At 34.1% G+C, this 24,022-nt stretch overlaps 1 protein-coding gene across 1 annotated transcript in view; it reads right to left on the minus strand.

The window, feature by feature from the left end:
- The window catches only part of LOC106461894 (histone-lysine N-methyltransferase EZH2-like), a 73,642-nt gene that overhangs the window by 39,258 nt on the left and 10,362 nt on the right, over positions 1-24,022 (minus strand). Inside the window, exons 5-7 of the mRNA XM_013921762.2 lie at positions 15,426-15,732; positions 12,628-12,724; positions 5,463-5,626 (exon numbers count right to left, since the gene is read on the minus strand). Coding sequence (XP_013777216.1) covers positions 5,463-5,626; positions 12,628-12,724; positions 15,426-15,732 — 568 coding nt within the window. The remainder of the gene's footprint in view (positions 1-5,462; positions 5,627-12,627; positions 12,725-15,425; positions 15,733-24,022) is intronic.

Below are 24,022 nucleotides of genomic sequence, written 5' to 3' on the forward strand. Positions count from 1 at the left end.
CACTTAGCAATTTTTATTTAATTAAGTAATACACCAAAGAATATAGACTAATAACATGTAAAAAGTAGAAAAATTCACTTACTTCTAAAAATTTTCCTAGTTTTCTAAATATGTGACAAATGTTGTTACAAATGCATCCAAGCTAGTCATTAACTTTCCCATGGGAACGATGTTGCTATTCCGAGTGAAATTGACGGTTATCTGTTCAGAACACAACGTTACACAATACGGCATTTGATAGATGAAAACCTTGATTTTCTATTGGTTATAGGTAATATATAATAAAACGTAAGAGAGAACTATCAACGAATTGTGAAAGAGAGGATGTGACAAGTGGGCGTGGCAGGAGGGGGGTCTGATTTTCTAATCGATAGCTCTGTAACCAAACAAAATTGAAGGCTATAAAAATTATGGTCTGTTTGAGCAATAATAATTTTATAGAGTATTTTATTTTTAATTTCGTACAAATTTCGAGGGGTGATAGATAAAATAGGGATGATGACATGCTAAGACAAAATGTACATTTTCGAGGGGTGATAGATAAAATAAGGATGATGACATGCTAAGACAAAATGTATCACGTGCATCGCAATATCAGAAATTCAGGATTTTTTAATATATTTCCTTGCAGAATTAAGAACTTAAAACTTGTATACTATTAAAATATGGATTATTTTCTAAGATTTTATGCTATCCTAATTGAGATAACATAAACAAAAAAGTACTTTAATATAATTTTGAATGTAAGACACTAAAACTTTGTGTCATGCGAAGTAAAGTGCACCCGGGCCGATAGGGTTAACATTTTTCTACACTGAAAATGTATTTCCAATAAATACTTACTCCCTCTCACAAATAGCTTTTCTCGATTTATACGGTCCTCTACATGCAAAATTTTTTGTTCACCATTAGCCTTGATGCTTCCACCTACCCTCATATGTATTCACAAGAGACATCTACATGTTATCATGCAGCAACCCTCCACCAATAGGAGTGTGACACAACTCCTATCTTCCCTTAGTGCCCTCTCTTTCGTGCATCCCACAATTACTACTCGATTGGCAGTCCTACTGATAGGATGTTTCTTTTTTCAAATTTGAGTAGATTAATTGGATGTCTTTATTTTTTTCATTTACTAGTACATTAATTTTATCCCTCTTGTTTTGGAGTATTATTCCATACATAATTTTTTCCTGTCTTATTGTCACTTCCAATGCAGCCCATAATTACTTCAAGATTGGGCAGTACATACAAAACCTACACCAGAAGTGGTGAGGTTGGGTGGAAAATGTGAGAGGAGGTAAGTATCTATTGGAAATACATTTTCAGTGCAGGAAAATGTTAGCCTCCGATACAATATCTTACCTCCTCTCACAAATAACTAGAATCCCACATTCAGTTGGTGGAGGGTCCAATTAGAAGAAGATTCTCCTTTAGAAAGTGCCCAAAGGAAGAACATGGGGTGAGTAAATAAATGAAAGGCAACCCCCCTCTGTGAGACCACACCACTTCTGAGCCAAGTATACTCTTTACCCATGTGCCACAATAAAGGTAAAAACAATGAGGGACTTCCAACCCAACCATCACCATATCCACCTGGAACTGACATCTAGGGAACAGCAAAGTGGGGGTGCAATTTCAGGCCATCTGAAGGCAGCATTGGGACTGTATCCTCCAGTCCACAGTAGGAGGAGGGTACCTGGCCACACACATGTGAGGACATGTGACTGTTCCCAACCATCACCATATCTGCCAGGAACCAACACCCGGGGTACGGTAGGAAGAAAGGTGACTCAGCCAGAGAGGCAAACTGCTTGTTAGCAGAATGCATCATCTAATGCCTGATGGCATCTGGAATTGTACATCAGGTCCACAGTAGGAAAAGCATCAATGCCATCTGCACCAGCAGAACACCACTGCCCTACTCTCAACTGAGTGGGATTTAGCACACTAAGAAGGAAGTCTCCATGGTCTACCACCCCAGCAGCTATGAACAGGCAAGTGGCAAGGACTCCCATACACCACTAAAAGAAGGGTAAAAACAGCATGTTGGAGAGTCCAGAGATTGACCGCAATACACAGATCACCTGGGATGGGCAATAATCCCTGTCTGCTTTACTCATGTTAGTATGTCTTGTGGTATTATGCTTCATAATGATGTTCGTCCTGGATCGTACACTCATCAACTAACATGAGTAAAGCAGACAGGGATTACTGCTCATCCCTACAAGCAGTCTTGCAGAACACCCCATCTCAACGGTGGACATATATGACACACAGGTCTTACAGTGCAGATTTAAGAATAAGTATACCTGGTCAGGTAACACTTGCTACAAAGCAGGATCTAGAGACACAAAAAGGGCCCTTGCAAAAAAAAAAGAGAGAAAAAAAGGGAGCACTTACCCACACAAAGAGAAATCGTGGAGTGCAAAATGGGAGGAAGATAAGAACCTGTAGAACAGGAAAAGACCATGTGGTACACATAATGAACAGTGAATGTATGGGGAGTGGTCCACAAACCAGCAAAAATGAGATCCTACAAAGGGATGACAAAAATAAGCAGCCAGGGAAATGGAAAAGTGACGAATATGATGTGAAGAGACCAAGAAAAGATGACAAACATCTGGTGAAAGGGAAAAATAAACCAGGTGAATAATCTAGCAAATCCAATCCATAAGGGTTGTATGAGGTTAGGGCTCTCCACTCTTACGTGGCATGCACTGATTCCTTCCGTGCTCCCATTTCCATTTGTTTATTCCTTGGTATCCTTCTCTGTCCCATTGACCTGTCAGGCAATCACGGTCGGATGGTCATAAAAGTGTGATATGGAAGAAAGGAAGATGAGTGTGGAGGTGAAAGTATCCTCCCGAGCAGCTAAAGTCTTGAGAAGTAAATAACAGTAAAAAAAGAATAACATAAGAACAATGAAATAAGGTTCAGTGGACTCAATAGCAAACATGATCGATGGACTACATCTGCACACCAAGAAGTAAAAAACACTCTTGAATTATTAAGTCAACAAAGAGAGGAGGAGGACTGGGAACCTCCCCTGAAATGAAACGTGACAGTTAGGCATAGGCAGGAGGAAGGAACAGACTGTCAAAATAAACATCCTCATGTTCAGGCATACCCTCACATCGTGATAGAGGACAGTCAATTGGCAACTCAGAAAACTGTATAAAGGTATTCAACTCCCTTTGAACAGAGCCATTACTTCCTTAGCAGAAAAAACATGCCCTGATGCCAGTTGAAGTTCCAAATGTAAGTCAAAAATTTAAAACAAAAAATGCATGTTTGGAATAACATTCCAGAACAAGAACAATAAAAATTAAAGAAGTAGTAAATGAGAAAAATAAAGACCAGCAATTAATCTAGTCGAATTTGAAAAAAGAAACATCCTATCAGTAGGACTGCCAATCGAATAATGATTGCAGGCTGCATGAAAGAGAGGGCACTAGTGGCAATAGTAGTTGTGTCACACTCCTATTGGTGGAGGGTTGCCGCATGATCATTTGCATGATGGTATGCAGATGTCTCATGTGAACATACGTGAGGGTAGGTAAGAGTATCAAGGCTAGTGGCTAGCAAAAATTTTTGCATATAGAGGGCAGCATAAGTTGAGAAAAGCTATTTGTGAAAGGAGGTAAGATATCGCATCAGAATTAAAATTTGTATTCAAAAATTCTACTGAATACTTTATCCTTGTTTATAAAGTTTTAGCCCTTGTTTAAACTGAATGTATTTTTAAAGTGTTTGTACTCAAATGTAAAAAGTTACTGGCACAAAATTAAAAAAAATCCATTTTACTATTTCATAAGCAATAAAAATAATTAGAGTAACAAAATATTTTCCAAATTTTGTAGTGTGTGCAAGCAGCCTTACTTCCTTCAAGTGTTTTTATAATATCATGAGAGCAGAGCTTTTAAAATCAAATATATCATCTGTTTATTTACAAGATTGTACTGGTTCAATAAAGTATATCAGTCTTTAGGAATGGGTACAAAGCTGAGAAAAGTGTCATTTATTTGTACCATTATGGAAAAGGTTTCAAGATATTCCCTTGAAGTTTCACATGTTCTTTATGGGTCATTGACTGTTACATAGGTAAACATCAAGGGTTGGAGAATGTGTACATGTAACTGTTTTCAGCTGTTTAATCACTTCAATAGTTTTTAACACTTTGAATCATTTTTCAAAGCATCAGTATCAGAACATTTAGTTGTGCTAGAATTAATAACTGTTCAAAGGGTAACGTTTAATTTCCCAGCTCTGATCACCTCACAGTTGTGTTTAATATAAAACAAGTCTAGTTAATGTAAGTAGTTTTGTTTGGTACAATCCTATGGTGCTGAATCATGAAGTCAAATAAAATTTGATACACAAAAATAAATAGTCTGATGCTGTATTATATTAACAACATGTATGTCAAATTTTATTTGCATTAAGTAAGTTAATATATTACATTAGAATATTTATTTTTGCTTTACTTAAGTCAGACAAATAAATCTAGGTAATTATCTACTGAACTGGAACAATTGAGAAATGCACTTATGGATACGGAGACCAAAGAGTGTTGCATATTAGACCATATAATAAATTTATTCTCTTTTCATAGAATAATGTTAGTGGAATTAGATGAGTTCATTTTGGTATTACATTATCTAGAAATCTACACTCTACTTATCATAAATCTAGATTTTATTGATATCATTTATTCTGTTTTCTAATAGTTTTACTTGGATATTTTTAATCCCTCTTTACAGATAAATCATTTTCAAACTAGAATTAGGGTTAGGATCAATAACACAATATTATTTATTCATTTTTACTTGAATTAACTTTAATTGTCATTCAAAAGAACAGAAAAACTGCCAAGCTAGTCTTCTTGTTCTTGGAGCAGGTCATGCAGCCACAGTGTCAACAGGAGAAGACTATATTAGTAACTCTAAGAACTTATGATTGAAGAAGAATATATAATAATATACCAACCACACTATATCTGATATATCCAGTTTGAGGCTAGTACAAAAAAGAAACTTATTATGCCCCTGGACTCACTGTTAAGCAATACCTTTATTACACCACTCTGTAACTAAATATCAAAACACTCAAATAACAGTAATAATAATAATAACAAATTACTAAGATGACAATGTTTACAGGTAAACAAAATTACATTTTAGGAAACAAAAAAATATTAATTTCTTAAGCTAATAATGTTTGTTCATATTTTGATTAAACATATACTTCATGATATCATTATAACTAATTCTAATGAAAAAAAAAAGTTGAAACACACTCCTATGTCTTTGCCAAACATACAATGTAGATAAGTAAGTGATAACATTGAATACTTTGTAAAAGCTGAAAAGCAGTGATAACAGTATTTTTAAAATGTGAAAAACTGATAACAATAGTTATTTTGTAAAACATCAAAATAAAAAATTACACAGCACACTTACGATGTAAGAAGCAATCATATTTAAAACATCTGCGACAGAAGAGTGTATGGAAAGAATGCATACTCTGTTCTCTCATAACTGACTGGGCATTAGGCCCATCAATGTTGGCTGTACACTCAGGTGGAAGTACATTTGGGTCTTTTTTCTCCCTCAGGTTTCTATACCTGTGAAGGAAAATTCATGATGTCTCTGGTAATACATTAGTGACTTACACAGAAAAAAAAAGTGAAATACATACAATCAGTCTTTAGCACTTCCCCAACCTTTGAAGTGTCATTTGAAACTATAGGGTGTAATAACATTAGAAGAGTTCTGGAATCATGAAATGAAACTAAATACAAGTACTAGACCATTTAGGGTTAGAAAACAAGGTTGACAGTAAATGTTCATTGAGAAAGCAAAAACAGAAAATTACAATCACTCCTCAGCCACACTTTATGCTCTGAAAAACCAACCTTTTAACTTTAATTTATTCTACATTCAGAAAGTTTCATCTTTTAATACCCTATTGTGTTCTCATACACTGTAAACATTAAGATGGGCAAACAAAGATTATGTCAAATAAGCTAAACAACTGAAGATATTATATTAGTACTTAAACAAGATCATTACCCATTACCATAAAATAACAAAATGCTGAATTATAAATATAGATAGGGTGATGCATAAAAAATATTAACATTTATTCACATTTACATAGTAGTTATGATATACAAAGTATAGATATAATTTGTTGAAGTATTAATTGTATCAATTAAAAGTATTAATTAATGAAGTATGCAAATGTGGAAGGTGTTAAAGAGGACATCACCATGTTTCTTGCTTCAAAGCCAAATGATTTCTTTGATTGTAAGATGGAAAAGCATCGATAAGAATGGAGACTATTTCATTTAATAAATGTTTAGTTTTGATATACAAGTTGTTCGGGTTTTTTCATCTAAAAAAAGTGACATTAATTTCTTGATGACTTAATACCATAATGCTACCAACTCTTCTTTCTTTGCTTAACATATAATACAGAATATACAAATACTCTTGGAAGAAAGAAACTGTTCAAGTTAAATCACATACCTTGACAACAGACAACTTAAATTGATATTCAATGGAATTATTAAATTAATGAACATCATGTTCACCACTCTAGATGCTATATTTTTAAAGCTGTCCTCACAGAAACATTGTGGTATAGAGTCCAATCTGTAACTGATGTTTTGGGTAGCAACTTAAATAAAGCTGGCCCTATTGTGACTGACAATACTTGCGACATCAAATCTGCCCGAGATATTCTCTTGAAGAAGTATCTTTATCTTGTTATCTTCCATTGTTTGGCATGCAGATTAAATTTACTGTCTAAAGATTTGATAAGCATTCCAAGCATTACCAAGACTTTATTAAAATGTACGTAGACTGTCAAGTTTTCCACCTTTTGCTAAGCTTTCAATCAAGTATTAAAAAAAATTAAAATTGGAAAGCATGGAGAGTGCTGTGTTGTTACCTGAAGACTTCAATGAATATTAACAACATGTTGCATCCATAGACTTTTTTTGTACTAAGGTATGCTTGCAGAGTATGGCAATGAATGAAGAAATTGCTAAGATCATATCTGAATGAGATAATATTTTAGATCTAAGTCCAATGCATAATTGATCTACCACAATCTGCTTCCTTGGCAATCAAAAGCATGAAGGTAACACATCTGAAAAATGTGAAGTGAAATCTTCTGGAAATTGGACAAAACAATTTAATAGATTGCTTCAAACATCTCTTCCATCAAAGAAACAAAGATGAGGAGTTTTTTAAAATAGTATAAAATTTTGTGCCTACTTTGTATATTTGTCAGCAAAACTACTTGACTAAATATTGTGACAAGAACCTCACTAAAGGTGAACGATCTAAGCAATGAATCAGATATTCAGACATATATATCCTGCAGATGTTATTAAAGACATCAGCAAATACAAACTATGGAAATAATCTGGGATTTTACTAAGCTTGTTCCTATTACTATGGTTATAAGCATATTGTAAGAGCTGCCAGCTTTTTATTAAGTTATGAAAGAAATTTTTAAATTATTTTTATTATATTTGCTTCAATTTTTAGGTGCAAAATTGTTATTTTAATTTTTGCATTTTTTTTTTGAGTTCTTTATCTTTAATTAGAAACTGTTACTACAATGCATTAGCTTGCTCTGAATTCTAGTTTTGTCTGGTTTTCCATAAAACTCATATTGAACAGTTTAACAGAATGCTGTATAATGGCCAGAAGTTTGGAATTGAAGTTACACATTTTTTTTTTCATTGATGTGATTGAACTATTTCTATAGACATCAATAGTAGAAATAGTTTGATTTTTAGAACACCTAGTACCATAGTTTTTCTGTTAAAATAAAAAAAGGGGGGTGGATCAAATAGTCTTTATTTTGTACACATGAGCATAGACTATTAATACTAAATATAAATAATATGTATGCAGGATGATACTAATTGGCTTGAGCCGTAGAGTCAGATGGTACAAAGTTTTCAAGTTCATCTTTTTTTTTTTACTTGAAGGACACTTGACTGAAGACTTTGCTGGAGAATCTCTTCTAATTTCTGGCAATTACATTCTGTAAAAAGCCGAATTTCATATCAAAAGGTTTTGGGACACATAAGGCCCAACCTAGCTGCTCTTTTTAAACATCAATTTGTTTCTCTAGTGTTTTGATGGAGCTGAAAGGTTTCCAATTTTGTTTACTTGCAGTTGCTTTTGATTGAATGTTGAGAATATTGGCTGCAACTTATCTGGCCCTATGTCTAGGGCTAAAAATTATAAAATCAAACGTAAATCATGAAATAACACTGGACAACAAAAAATTAGCTACTGGAGAAAACTCAGTTGATTCAGTGTAATTTGATGGTGCTGATTTCAAAGTGTAGTCAGAGTTTGTCCATCACCTCTAGTCTTTGAGTTATTGTAATATCTCAATATTTTATCAGCACTATGTAAAATACCATGCAATCAACTCAATACAATAGATTTATGCTGTAAAATTAACTTTACTTGGACAGTTTAGTGGGTAAAAGGCATACATTTTTTATAACTTCAAACACTGACTATATTGTATTGGTGTAAAATTCCAAATATATTGTTCATATATACTATTTGTTCTCAATATAATTGTAGCAAATTGCACCACTTTTGCTTCATTACTACGCTTACCTGTTCCGCACAGAAATCACAAAACCCTCACGTGCTAAGTTTGCTAGAACATTCAAAAAGTCCCTCGGCTAAACATAAAAGGGATGAAGTCAAATACCTCTCTCTCACTCAGTTGGTTACTTCACCTTGCTCCACACACAGTCAAAACAAAGTGCAATCTTCTTTTTTGCATCATACCCATAATATAATCAAATTCTGCAAAACTTCAAACTCTAGTTCTGTAAACACAAGTTCTTTTATATTTTCTAGAAAATCATATGAAATGCTGGCTTCCTCCAGTTCAACTAAAGCCCAAAAACGTAAAAATTACTCAAACAGTTTCTGCTACATTTGTGGAAAATATACCACAGGAAATTTTCACTAAGGAAAAACATCACACACAAAGTAAAGGTAGCTTACTACCACTATTTTGGGTGTAAAATTGGGGACCAAGAAAAACATTGGGTTCCACATATGTGTTGTACAGTTTGCATATCTGGTTTGACACAGTAGCTGAATAAAAAGAGAGCAAGTATGCAATTTGCAGTTCCAATGATATAGCGTGAGTCCAAAGATCATCTAACTGACTTACTTTTGCATGACCAATGTTTCTGGATATTCAGGCAAACTAAACCATACATTAAATATCCAGATACTGCATCTGCAATGAAACCAGTACCTCATAGGGATGGTCTTCCAGTGCCACATCCACCAGCGAATTGGAAAACGGAATAGTTATCCTGCAAAGAAGACAATGATCCATCTTCATTTTTCTCTTCCTGTGGTACCTCAATATAAACTGCCTCATCTAATCACACAATAAGAACTAAATGATCTATTCATGACTTGTCTCTATCAAAGCAGTATGGGGAACTTCTTGGTTCTTGTTTACAGCAATGGAATTTATTAGCTGCAGGAACAAGCGTTTCAATTTATCGAAATCACCATCAAAGTATTGCTTCTCACTACAGCTTGCAAGATACTTTGTTTTTGTATAAATGTTGATACACAAATAGAAGAAATAGGAAGCGGATTGTCATCCCTAAGAAAGGACTTTTTACTGACTCATCTAAAGTGAGTCTGAAAACTGTACTTTTGCACAATGGGAACACTTAGCCATTGATTCTTGTTGTTCATGCTGTGAACATGAAGGAAACTTATCAAAGCATGCAGATTATGCTTGAGGCCATCAAATATGATTACCATAGGTGGAACATTTATGGTGACCTAAAAGTTATTGCAATTCTGCAATTTCCAAAGGAATAAATAGTTATTAAAGAAAAAGTTGTTATTTTCATGATATATAAGAATATTTTGAATAAATCTATCATAACTCGAAAACTAGAGGTGATCAGTAATTTTCAACATGATTTTTAGAATCAGTATCTTCAGATTACTCAGAAACAGTTTCATTTTTTTCTAGTGTAATACACCATTATTCTTGAAATATTTTAGAAAACAATAATATATTTTGTATTTAATTTATGTCTCTTCATATTTAACAGATAAACACAGCAGTGTCTGCCGAGCACTATCATATGCTAAATTAAGAATATGTCTGTCTGTAAATATATGAACATACCAGTGTCTATGCAAAACACTACAAAATACTAATAAAAGGACACTAATGCTACAACATGCAAACAAAGCAGATGTCTATATAACACTAAAACATGTAATAGACTAAAACAAATGCCACTACAACCAGGATCAAACAAAAAAAACAATTTATTAAACTGTAATGACAACAGAAAACACATCTATTCAATAAGACTGCCAATCGAGAAGTGGTTAACAGCTGCACTCCTATTGGTGGAGGGTTTGCATAATCATTTGCATGTTAGGATGTAGAAATAAGCGGGAGTATCAAGGATAGTGGCAAGCAAAAATTTCCACCAATAGTGGTAAGATATCATATCAGAATACAAATTTTATTACTTATATAAAAAAAAAAAGTTAGTAAATCCATGACTAGCCGGGACATGATACAAACATTTTTAAACAATACAATATAAATATCACCCAGAAGAAGAAAAAACCCAATAACAAAAAACAAATATTTCAAAATTAAACCACTTCTCAAAATCAATAACAAAATCTAGCAACAATTAGCAATAATTCATTCTAATTAAATCTCATGAACTAACTCATTTAAGATCAAGGAATAATTTTTATTTAGTGGTTAGACCATGAGCTTACATCTCATGTGACTAGCTAATTTACATAATCTTTCACAACATTAATATCTATACGTCATCATTAGGGGAAGCTTGTGCCAGTTTCGTAATACAAACATATTCAACTTCAACATGCTCTAGCTAGGAGGTGAGTTATCACTTTAATATAACTAAAAATTCATAGTTGCACTAAATAATAGAAGGATTAATAAATGAATGATAAACAAAACCATAACAAAATAAAAGTAGAATTCACTATTTGCCAAGCATATTAATATAACAGTGTCTATGCAGTAATACAACACATGAATATACTTGTGTTTGGAAAGCAATATGAAACATCAAGAACCTAAGAAAACTACAATATATATATTAAGCATAGTGCAACCAAATGTCAGAGTAGTGTTATCAAGGACCATCTGTTGAGCAAAACACATCAACACAGCATTATTTGCTAACGAAAACATCAATATAATAGTGTCTGCATACACTAAAACACATTAATAACTCAGTGCCTGCTTGGTTTGGGTGAAAACTGGTGTATCTAGGCCATAACTGCTTGGACTGACAAAGTTTACAGTACCCTAAATTGGTGTCCACCCTATATTTAAGAAGAAAAAAAAATATTTTATTAATTAAAAGTTACTGTTTAAATGCCAAAAGCTAATGAAGAGTTAAAAGCCAATATGTCTAAGAATTGTTTTAATCATGGAAGAAATAAGACATATGTGGAAAATCATCTGCATTTTATGTGATTCTATTTTATTATCACCTACAATGAGCAACCACTAAATGCTGTCTTGGCAACCAATAAAAATAAGTCTTGCTATCCACCATTTCCTGATAGGTATGAAATAAATATCAAATGAGGACTGCAAAACTGGCATGACACCAGCAAGTGAAACAGTCTTGTTCATCACAATTACAGTGACCTTCTGTATTCAGAATCTTGTAATATAAATGACTGAAATGCATGTATCACAGATGTATTGATAGTCGATAGAGAAAATCTGTGAATTTTCCTTCTGAAATGTGTACTATACATTTTTTCGAGTGTGTAACAAACTAAAAAAACTAACCAGTGTTAATTTCAAGCACCGAATTATTTTTTTCTTTTCTATACTAAGTTAATGGTAATGGCCTTGAAATGTCAAATTTTATGAAGTATAAATATCATATGGTATTCCATTTTATACAATTACTGTTGCTCATCATAATGTAGACATCTACCAAAGAACACAAACACATGTATTAAGCCTTTTTATTCAAATGTTCTGATACTGATTGGAACAAACAATTTTTGAAAATCTATCTCAATACAAGAGTTAAAAAGTTTTCTTTTTTAACACTATTATTACTATTATCACCAATAAAGAAAAAAAATATATCTACAGTTGTATTTGTCACACAACCTTTGATACTGATGGTAACTAAGTGAATATATGTACTGAACAGTTTTTGGTATTTCTTGTATATACTGTATACACTAAGTGTACAACTATTAATATAATTTACAAATACATATAAGGCTATTAAAATAGTGTAGGATACTTGAAGACATAAAAATCAGAAAATGTTTGTTACATTCTCTATTTCAGAAAATAAAACTTAAAGAACAATTAACAATAAAATTTAAAGTCGCTAGCTTTTCACAAAGATTGTAAAATATCCAAGGAACACTAATTAATATGATAGTAATTGAAGAAAACAAATATAAGAATATATACATATACAAAACTTGTTTTATACACTTAAAATTTATAACCGCATAATTCAAAAAACACCAAAAAGTCAAATAATGAGAGTCTTACTTCTCACGAAGTTCAGATGGAGATCCTTTATCAGGAAAGACAGAAGAAATGGCTGCAAATATGATATCTGGAATTTCAGCTGCAGATCTCTTATCATCTGAAAAATATAAACAAAACATTAGTACGGATTTATGATGCTTTTTATTTCTTTTAGTAACGAAAGTTAAGGATTAGATACAATTTTCAACTATAGTTTCTCTAACTTTTCAGATACTCATTCAAAATGTTCAGGTGCACTGCATGTAATCTCAAGCATTACAAATCTGACATAATTAATAGCTTCTGAGGCCAAATACTGCACCACATAAAACGTTTTGATTTTTAACTACCACTCTAAGTCTCAGGGATGTGATAGTATTTGTAACCACATTTGCAGAATTCATGTGCATGTTAACATTTAGTTATTTCATAAAACAGAAATTACACTACAACATCTATGAAGCATCAACTGACACATTTGTTGAACCATATCTGAAGAACATCAAATGGTCCTCTAACCCATCTTCAATCAAGCTCAACATCATTCATCATAGCTCTGTCAAATCATTAGAGGAAATAATAGCACATCTGTAGCAGCGTCACACTAAATGTTTCTTAATAATTTAGAATTCTTACTTTGTACTTAATTACACAAAAAAAAGCACATCAATTTGTTTAATTAATTTTAAGATTTTGCTTCTTAATCAAACAAAAAATAATGTGATGGTAGTACTGTTTAGTAATGTCACATATTAAAAAGCTCAGAAATGGAGATGCTGTCAACTACTCTGTGTTGTATCTGTATTTCCGATCTTTGTAAGGCATTTAAATGCAAGTCTGTATAGCCAATGCATTTTAGTTAACTTAGAACAATTTTTAATAGGTTATGAATTAATATAATTCAGAGTAAAAATTAGTCACCAAAAATTACGTCAGTCTCAAATTTGTCAGTTTCATGTTTTAATATTTTAAACTTAAACAAGAGTCTGTTTGAAATGTGAAAATGAAATATACATATTGCCAACAGTATTTTTGTCCATCCTTTCATTCTCTTCAGTTTAATAGAGAATCTTGCATTGATAAAAAAAAAAGACTATTCATAGGCACTGTATGTCTAGATTATTTTATTATTTGGCAAAGTTACTATTACTTCCCCTTTTAACCTTCTCGTTATGGGTAGGTCAAAGTGCGCATGTCACGACCTTTTACAGAATTACATTCAAACTTTAATTAAAATACTTTATTATCAATGTATATGAATAAACTTGGCATCAAAACATATCTAATTAACCACATTTTACTATTATATATGTTTTAAGTTCTTAATTTTATAAGGAAGTATTTTGCAAGTATGAGAATCATGACATTTATTCTATAGGTCTTCCCCCTTCTCTAATATATTTATCACCCTTCCCAAAAGTACAGAATTTAATGTAAATTACAAATTATAATACAGATGTTACTAAGGCAATGTAATTTTTAGAGTCTTTAGTCTTATTTGTTTACAGAATCATAAACTAGAAAAACAGACCCAATTTCCAATCTAACACATCCTCTCTTTCACAAATTGCCAATAATTCTCTCTGACACTTTATACTATATCATTTATAACCAATAGAAAGGCAAAGTTTTAATTTATTGAATGACGTATAATGCTACACTGTTTTAAGTACAGAATATTCCCAATTTCATCTTCAGTTTCAAAGTTTATCTCATAGTGTTCAGATCGAGCAGTTAAGGGAATTAATTTAAGCCCCTCTTGTCTTAGTTAGAAAGTCAGTTAAATCATAATAGTTAATAGTTATAGGACATTGTTTGCTTTGTATGTGTTGTTATTCTGTGCACTTAGGTGCATTATTTAAAGAAATAAAAATTATTTAGTATGCTAGTACCATCATTATAAAAAAGTAGCATAAGAATAAAAGATAAAAAGTATTATATTTCTTGTTTTTCATGTATATTTTTTTATCTAAAATAACTAAAATGTAAAAATATGAAACTTATTAGGTTAGATAAAGTTAGATGAGGTAAAATAATGAAAATTCTTCACAAAGTATGGTTAGAAGCAGCTCATGCATTATGTTATTCAATATTGCAAGTAAGCTACATGTTTGTTTAATGATTTATAACTTGTATGGCAGGATTATCAGTTAGACATGGTTCAAAGGACAATAAAACAAAAAAGTAGGTACAAATAAATGTAGACTGTTATAAGCTTTAAGCTATTTAGAATAAACAATTAGTTTTCTGTTACAATCTGTAGTCATTTTAGAAAGAAAAAAAAGGGTAATTTAGGTTTATTTCATATTTTTTATATGTCGGTTACAAGATCAGTAAAATTGATAGAGTCCAAATAGAGTTAGGGTATAGAATATAACAGATAAAATACAAAGTTTACTGACAAAAAACGTTTGGTATTTATTTAAGAGGTTCTAGAGTTAAAACATATGAAATTTGAAAGTTTTCAGATGAAGAAAAGTATTTTTAGTCTTAACATGAAAATCACTTTGCACTTGGAGCAGTCAACACTGATTTCATATATTCATCAATAAAATAATCATGGTTAAATCCTTACTAAAAACACTTAATTATAAAATGTGGTTTTTCATGAACAAGAGACTTGTAATGTTTACTGAAAGCCTTGCAAATTTCATGAAAAAAAACAACATATTAGATGTTATAGTATGGAAACTCTGATGGTTACTTTGTGGTTACAAGGTTGATCACATTGCCCAAACATATATGGAAAGAGTTAAAAGTTGATTCTATTTTAAAAGAAATAGGTTTTTAATCCCACAAAGAAGAGACATGCTACTTACTTTGCCCTGACTGTTCTCCATCTATAGAACTACTTCTTGAAATTGGTTTTCTTGGCAAAATTTTGAGATCAGGCAGCTTGTCTTTTTCAGATTTCTCTTTCTTCTCAGCATTATTTTCTACATCTCCATAGACTTGTAATGCCTGAACTAACTCTACAAAAATTTCATCATTTATGAATCTACATTCCCTATCTCCATGAACTTTGCCATCATAGTTTTTTAGAAGTTCTTCTATAAAAGTTCCATCTTGATCCAGAACCTCATCTCCCATGTATGGAATATTATGTAGCACTGTTTCATCTTCAACCTAACATGTGACAAAAGAAAAATAAAGAAGTTGAAAACATTATGTTTTTAAATCTATGATGGACTCAAACAACTTAGAAGGCCAAATTTAAATATCATAATTCTATAAAAAAATGAAAACTGAAATGTTTGCAATAGTTCAAAATATTGAATGAAAGAATATATAAACTGTTACAAGTAAATAACACAAAAGTTAACATTTTCATAAACTGATAATGTATTTCCAATATATACTTATCTTCACTCATGAAATAGCTTTCTCGATTAGTATTGCCCTCTATCAGCACAGATTTTCAACACTTGCCAATAGCCTTCCACTTCCTGCTTCTGCATATCCACATATAAATTATTTTGCAACAGCTCTCCACCAATAGGAGCACGACACAACCACTATTGTAATCAGCAAGACTGGTCAGAAGACCTACACCACATATCAGCAAAAGTGGGGAAGCTGGGTGGGAAATGTGAGAGGAGGTAAAGTATCTATCGGAAATACATTTTCAGTTTAGGAAAATGTTAATTTCCAATCCAATATCTTATCTCCTCTCACAAAAAGATAGAATCCCATATTGAACAGGGAAGGGCCAGTGAAAAAATTATCCACCCCTTTGGGAAATGCCCAAAGAGAGACCATGAACACCACATCTGATCCAAGTATACATTTTGCTCTTTTTATGGCTTTGTTGCGAACATAAAAGGTGAAAAAACATGAAGGAATCCCATAATATGTATTACTGATTAATGGGACCCTGGGTGTCAAGTGGCTATGGCACAACAGACCATAGTGGTAGTTTGACCTCATCCAACACCTGGCAGTATCTGGAATTGTACATCAAGTCCATGGTAGGAAGGGTGTCATGCCATTTACACATGATTCTAATCATAACCAGGCCATCTCCAACCAAAACTAGACTCACCAGGATGGTAGGAAGGAGAAATGCCACTGTGAGAGAAAACAATCTGCCAAATATATATATATATGTTAAAACAAAACCTGGCAGAATCTGAAATTGCTCATCAAGTCTGCAGTAGGAAGTGCTATACACTACTTATACCTGCAGAATTCCACTGCCCTACTCTCAACTGAGTGGAATGATGCATCACTCAGGAGGCTATGAACTGGTAAGTGGCAAGGACTTCCATACTCCACTAGAAGAAAGGAGAGAAAAACACATTAAAGAGCCGGAAGGGCTGCATCACTGGAGAAAGTGCAACAGGTGACCATGATACCCTATTTTTAAAATCAGAGTTACCATGTCGACTGAGTCGATCAACCAACACCCGGCGGGATCTGGAATTGTACATCAGATCCATGGTAGGAAGAGTCTCAATGCCACAGAGCATCAAAGATGAGCAGCAATCTCTGTCTGCTTTAATCACGTGTGTCCATGAGTGTACAGTCTGGGAAGAACATATTTTTGAAGCAAAAGACCACTAGAAAGGACTACTAGCAGTCCTATGGAACACCCCATCTCTATGGTGTGTAACATCTAATCCTCCAAGATAATTGTTTCAGCATAGATGACAATTGAATGGAGACACACAACCTGGCAGCATCTGGAATTGTACATCAGGTCCATGGTAGCAAGAGCTACAATGTAACTGACATCAAGCACAGTCACAGGATGAACAGTGCAGATTTTCAAAAAAATATATACCTTGTCAGGCACCACTCGCCACAGAGTGGGATCCACAATACACTAGCAAAAATGACCCTGTAAGTAAAAAAATAACAAAAATCTAGTATTCACCAGTCATAATGACACCGTGATGTGTAAGATTGCAACTGGATGTAAACAAAAACCCACTGAGCAAGAAACAGCCCCAAGATGTAAATAATGTGAAACAAAGGTATGAGATGGTGTCCACATACTGGCCCCAATAATGACCTCCAAAGAAAGATGGAGAAGGGCAGCCAGGGACATGGTGAGGTGACTGATTTGATCAGAACATACCCTAAAAATGTGACACTCCTCACATGAAAGGGAATAGTACACTTGCCTAATTAATTGGTGAATCCAACTTGTAAGGGTAATGGGAGAGACACTTCTGACATGGGAGAAACAAACAGTTATGGGACCACAGAAGGGAGTAGTGCGAGTGAGATACCATTGGAGGGTCCAGTCCAGAAACAGGAGGTGATCAAGATCAGAACAGTCATAAATGTGGGAAATGGAGGATAATGGAATGAAAGAAAAAGTGGAATTACCCTCCTTAGCAGCAGATGTCTTGGAGAAAAACGAATGGTCAGGGAAGAGGATAACATAGGAATTGTGGAATAGCACATAACAAGCCTCAATCACAAAGATCTCAGAACACTGCCAGCCACAACCAATAATATGAGGAATGGGGATTTTAAGGAAAAGTGATACAGGGAACATGAAGACAAAGGTTCAAATGGAGGAAGAGTGAGAGCGTGAAGGACAACACTGAGATTCCAATCTGGGAAAGACAAAGTGCAGGGAGGACAGAAAAGGGAATAGGAATGAAATAACAAAGACAACACGGGAGATTGGAAGTCAGAGGAAACTCAGTAAATTTGAATGTGCAAGATAAGCAGCTCGATAGCTGGCAGTCAAGGAAACTGACAGTCCCCTATCGAAGAGCCAAGTGAAAAATGCAGTCAACTGTGATAGGGAAGTTTGTGAAAGACGATATACCTGGCAAAGTGACCAGCAGTGGAAAGTATACCATTTATGCTGATAAACCACCAAGGAGGAAGGACATACAGGATGGGCAATCAAAGAGGCAATATGCCTGGAAAATCCAGATTGTCTTGCCATGGACTGGACAAAAGCCATGTGTGAAGCTGAAGGGCAGGAGTGGATGGATGGTGCACGCCCGATTCAGATTGACGAAGGAACATGGGAGTCAATGGCAAAGGAAGTGGAGGTGACACCAAAGGCTTGTGCAGAAGTGGAAACCAAGTCTGAGCAGGCCAAACGGAGCCACTAAGAGCACATGTCACAGAGTGGTCTGAATCAAAGAAAGGACTCTGGGAAGCAGATGAATAGGAGGATATGCATACAAGTAATATCCATTCCAGTTATTAGTGAGAGCATCTACACCTTCTGCCAAAAGATGAGGAATGGGAGATCAAAAACAGAGAAGTTATGTATTGAGTTGTGTGGCAAAAGCATCCACACCCGGCAATACCCCAATGAGCACATAACTATGAAAACACCAACAGATCTAACAACCATTCTGTCGGAAGAATAGTGTCATGCCGAGATAATTGGTCTGCAACCAGATTCAGAGTACCAAGAATATGAAATGCTAACAATCTGATGTGATGATTGTGGGTCCAGTAGAGGAGGTTCAACTTTCAGAAACAAAGATCTTGTGACCGGGTGACCGCTTACTTGATGATATATGGAATTGTCAGATTGGATCATCACTTAATTTTCCACACACATCCAACAAGAAGTGAAGCAGAGCACAATGAATGGCAAGAAATTCCAAGACATTGATATGGAGGGACAATTCAGTCAGTGTCCATTGACTCTTGGGTGTTGAGATATGCACCTTAGTCTAAAAGGGAGGCATCTATAAAAAGATGACAATCTGGTCAAGAAGGTGAAAGAGGAACTTCGATAGTAGTATTGATCCAATCCAACCACCAAGCAAAGTCGCCTGTAGGTGGGGAGGCAGAGCAGTAGGAGCATCTAAGGGATTCCAAATGAGGCTACATTGGTTGAGTAACACCTTCTGAAGGTGACACATGTAGGTGTGACCAAGAGGAATGAGAGCTTCGAGAGAAGCCACTAACAACAAATGAGATAGGGTTGCTTGTGCAGTAGGAGAAGGAGACTGAGAACAAAACATTCCATATCCTGTAAACAAAGGGAAGAAGGCTGGGTTTGATTGATGAGGGAATTGAAAAAACACACTTAAGTGAATCAGATATTGTGTGGGTGTAAGAAATGACTTCTACACCTTGATGAGCCAACCCACTCTGGCAGCCTCTCGAAGAAGAAACTGAGTATGAACGGCAGAACAGTAGCGGGTTGTCCATGTAATGGTGGAAATGAAGGCCTCTGGCATGAAGCAGTCAAGTGAACAACCTGACTACTTGAGAGAAAGCATAATGAACCAAGTCCAGGCCAAATGGGAGAGCCCAAAACTGATAAACATGCCCCTGATAAACAAAATCATAGGAAATGCCGGGATGACTGTGAGATGGGAATGTGTAGATAGGCATCCGACATGTTGACCTTCGTCATCCACAACCTGGAAGTGAAAACCCACCAATGGGTGAAGTAAGACCCCCATTGTGAATTTGGGTATGACCAGGAAACAGTTCAGGGATGATAAATCTATAACCAGTTGCCAATCTGCCATCTTTTTGGGTACAACAAACAGATGAGAAGGTTCCTCAAGTTCTATGGCCTCTAAATCCCAAACTGCCTCCTGTGGACACTGGTAAGAAACAGGATCCTCTGTTTGTGGGAAGGCAACACGATGAGGAGACAACAGGGAAGGGGAATGAAAATGAGGGGCCAGACCCTATGAAAGAACCTGTAGGATCCATGAATCCATTGCAAATAGTGTCCATAGATGGCAAAAATGGAAAAGCCTAGCCCACACTGATGCTGTAATCCTCTGAAAAGCCTTCAAGTAACAACTTGACTGCAAATGGATGAAGAACGAGAAGCCACAGCTTTGGGATAAATGGAAAAGCTAACAAGGATAATGAATTATGGAAACATACAGACTCAACCCGGGAAAAATCCAAGACACCTCTTCACGTAAAAAAAGTACCTTGCACAAGTCATGCAGGGAAGTAGTAGGTAAATGTACATGAGAAAGAATGGCATCTCAACCCAGAAGGTCCCAATAGCATATCAGCCACAACTGAAAAGCCAGAGCCAATCATGAAACACATCCTATTGTAGTAAACAGAAGACCGCAAACATAATCTGACAACCCTTCAGGAAACAAGTGAATTGCCTGAGTCAGCAAATGAATATTTGATAATACATGCAGAGTTGTGGATAACATCAGTTTGATACGGGAAAATTGAGGTTGTGAGAAATTCACTGATGTATTAGGGTTCAAATTCGACATTGTAATGAGAAATTCCAAACATTGGAAATCAAGATAAGAGAAGGAAGAGAAATGAAATGCATAATCATGATCTTCAGATACTAAATCCCTGACCGAAGTTAATCCCCAAAATGCTGGCATAAACCCCAACATCAGGTGAGGGAGGGAACATGAAATATTGGCCCATAGATTCTTCACCAAGGAGGGCAGGGTGAGAATCATAGGAAACAGGAGACAAGGATAAGACAGCACAAACCTGACTAATTAAATCCACAAAAGGTGAAGGAGATCTGGGTAAATTCCCCAATATCCTTTAGACTGGAAAGCACATTCAGGGAAGGGATAGACAGTCCGAATTCTCGTACACCCTGTCAGACATCTGAAGAGCAGGCATGACAGGATATCCCTGATGTGGTGGTGAAAGTTGCATGAACTTGGACATTTCTCATCAAGTAATTGCCATCACATCCTCGGCCAATAATTGAGTACTCAATCCAGTAGTAGTGGTCGGAAAACCAGCAGCAGCAGCAATAACAGCTGTGGTAGGTGTAACTACCTGAAACTGCAATTGCCTAGTAACAATTCCAAACTGGAAGCAAAAAAAATATGAAAAAGTAAGAAAAGTTGTAAAAAGCAACCCTTCACAATTTAAAAATGCAAAAAATTATAGAAATAGTAAACAAAAACTAAGTCTGTAGTATAAGGGAAAATGTTGACAAATTTGCGAGCAAAAACAAGTACATCTGTACAGTACTACTGCCAAGCGAGAAGTGATTAACAAGTGCAAATGTGGATAGGGTGCTGGTTACGACAGGGGTTTGTGTCACGCTCCTATTGGTGGAGAGCTGCTGCATAATCATTTACATGTGGATATGCAGAAGCAGGAGGTGGAAGGCTAGTGGCAAGAGTTGAAAATCTGTATCGATAGAGGGCAGTACTAATCAAGAAAAGCTATTTTGTGAGAAGAGATAAGATATTGTTTGGAAAAAAAATCACTTTACTGACAATACCTTTTCCATAGACAACAATCTATAACAATTCTAGATCTGATCTAATTTAAACCTTGAGTCATGATTACATAAATTCAAACCACTATAATAGCTTTTGTTAATATGTATGTGTGTTATTCTGGAATAAAATAAAAGCATGTGGCAGTATCTGTGTCATTAGCTTCGATATGGTGAATGCTATGATATACATTAATAATTCCAATATAATAGTGACCTAAAGTTCTGGTATACTGTGTGGCACCCAGCATTATTCCTAGATTAAATTATCATAACACACTTTGATAGTATGATCACAGACAATGTTTTATGAGAGGAGAAAGCTCTTTATGTGAAAACATTATTCCAATAAATTTTTAAATGAAGTAGTGCAAGTGCTCTCACATTAACATTTTAAGCTGCTAATATAGGGCCCTAAGGTTTATAGAAAAACAACCAACAGACTGAAATTATGCATAATAAAATTGCCAATTATGCAGCAAAAATATAAAACATTTATAGTATATAGCAAAATTCAAAATTACACAATCCTTACCTAAAGTCAAAAACAATTTAAAAGAATAACATTTAAGGGGAAGTTACATATAATTAATGCAATTTCACCATCAACAGCAATTTTTATGAAATAACATCAACAAACACTTTTAGACTTCATTAGACTTTTGATGGATCATTAATCACACTGTCTAGTCAGCAAGCACTACTTACAAAGGAACAAGAAACAAAATAGAAATTCAGACTTTGAGTATGCAGTTATTATGTAGCCAACCACTACTGCATATGATCATAAATAAATTATTAAAAAAAAACAAGACACACGGCCAAGTAATCCTCATCAAACTCAGGACTCTGTTAATAAAGATAACCTTAAAGCATAATAAACTTTGCAAAAAAAAACTATAAAATGAAAACATTAATTCAAGTACACATGTATATGTAATTTGATACTAATTTAATAATGATTAATTATTCAAGGGATGCTTCATGAGATGTAGTAAGTGTTATAGTTTTCTCTTTAGACACAAAACACTATTACAAATTATTTGCTTTGGTTGTGTTAGAGGTCCTTTTATGACTCTTAATGCTGTTCATGAATAATTAACTTGTTTTTATTATAAAGCCGTAAAAAGAAAATGTTGGATTCTGGTTTCTTCACATGTCACTTTTTTGACAGTGTGTCACAATGAGGAATATTAATGTACATATCACTTCTGGAGCCCTACATCAGTTTTCTTTCTTTAGATTTTATAATCAATCATAAATTCATTCCTAAATATGGGAAAAAAAGATGGTAGTAGAAAATAAAACATTGTTAAATAGTTTTAACAGTGGTATACAGATTTCTCAAATTATGTTTTTTCTTGAAGTATTTATTAAAAAACTATAACAGAGACTTTAATGAAAAATATTTTCCACAATTTAATTTTATTTCTTGATTTTCTATTAACTATCTGAATTGAATAAGAGATATTTAAAGCATCTTTTATTTAAAGTTTGATGTTAGGACTTTTTACCATAATTTGGTCAATGTTGGCCTTAATTCAGGATCCTGTTAATAAAGATTAAAACCTTAAAGCTTAACTCTCCTTCCTTGAATTATAGAATCCTCTCATAGCAGTCTCTACTCACGCCAATTATGGAATCCTGTCATTAATAAACTTTGCCTAAAAACACTATAAAATCCAAAAATTAATTCAAGCACATAGGTATATGTAATTGGATACAGAAATAAGGATTTATTATTCAAGGGATACCTTATGAGATGCAGCAAGTGTTATTACAGTTTCCTTTTTAAGACACAAAACACTATTACAATTATGTAAAGATCTTTACACAAAAAACAAAACATGTTGCCATATCATTTTTGAGACTCATTTGTGACCAGAATCTAAATAGTAAATTTTCATTTTATGGCTTAATGAAGCTGTTTTCTCCTGTCTCAGAGAAGGTTTTGGTCAAGATATTATTTGTATCAAAACCACTAAGTACCTGCTTTTGGTTGTCATCTAACAAAATGACACTATAACCAAATCATAACTAAGGCATTTTTTTAAAGATAGTATGTGATATTTATCAAGTCAAATTTTGTGAAAAAAAGATAAAAAACAGGAGTATTCTTAATGTAAGTCTCTCAAGTTTATTAAATGTAGACTTTAAAATTTGAAATTGATAAGTTTCATTCAACTTTTTCAGATTTTTATTTTGACAGTTATGAGGACTTGCATCAGCCTTGAATGG

Source organism: Limulus polyphemus, unplaced genomic scaffold, assembly GCF_000517525.1.
Source record: "Limulus polyphemus unplaced genomic scaffold, Limulus_polyphemus-2.1.2 Scaffold1055, whole genome shotgun sequence".
NCBI classification, from domain to species: domain Eukaryota; kingdom Metazoa; phylum Arthropoda; class Merostomata; order Xiphosura; family Limulidae; genus Limulus; species Limulus polyphemus.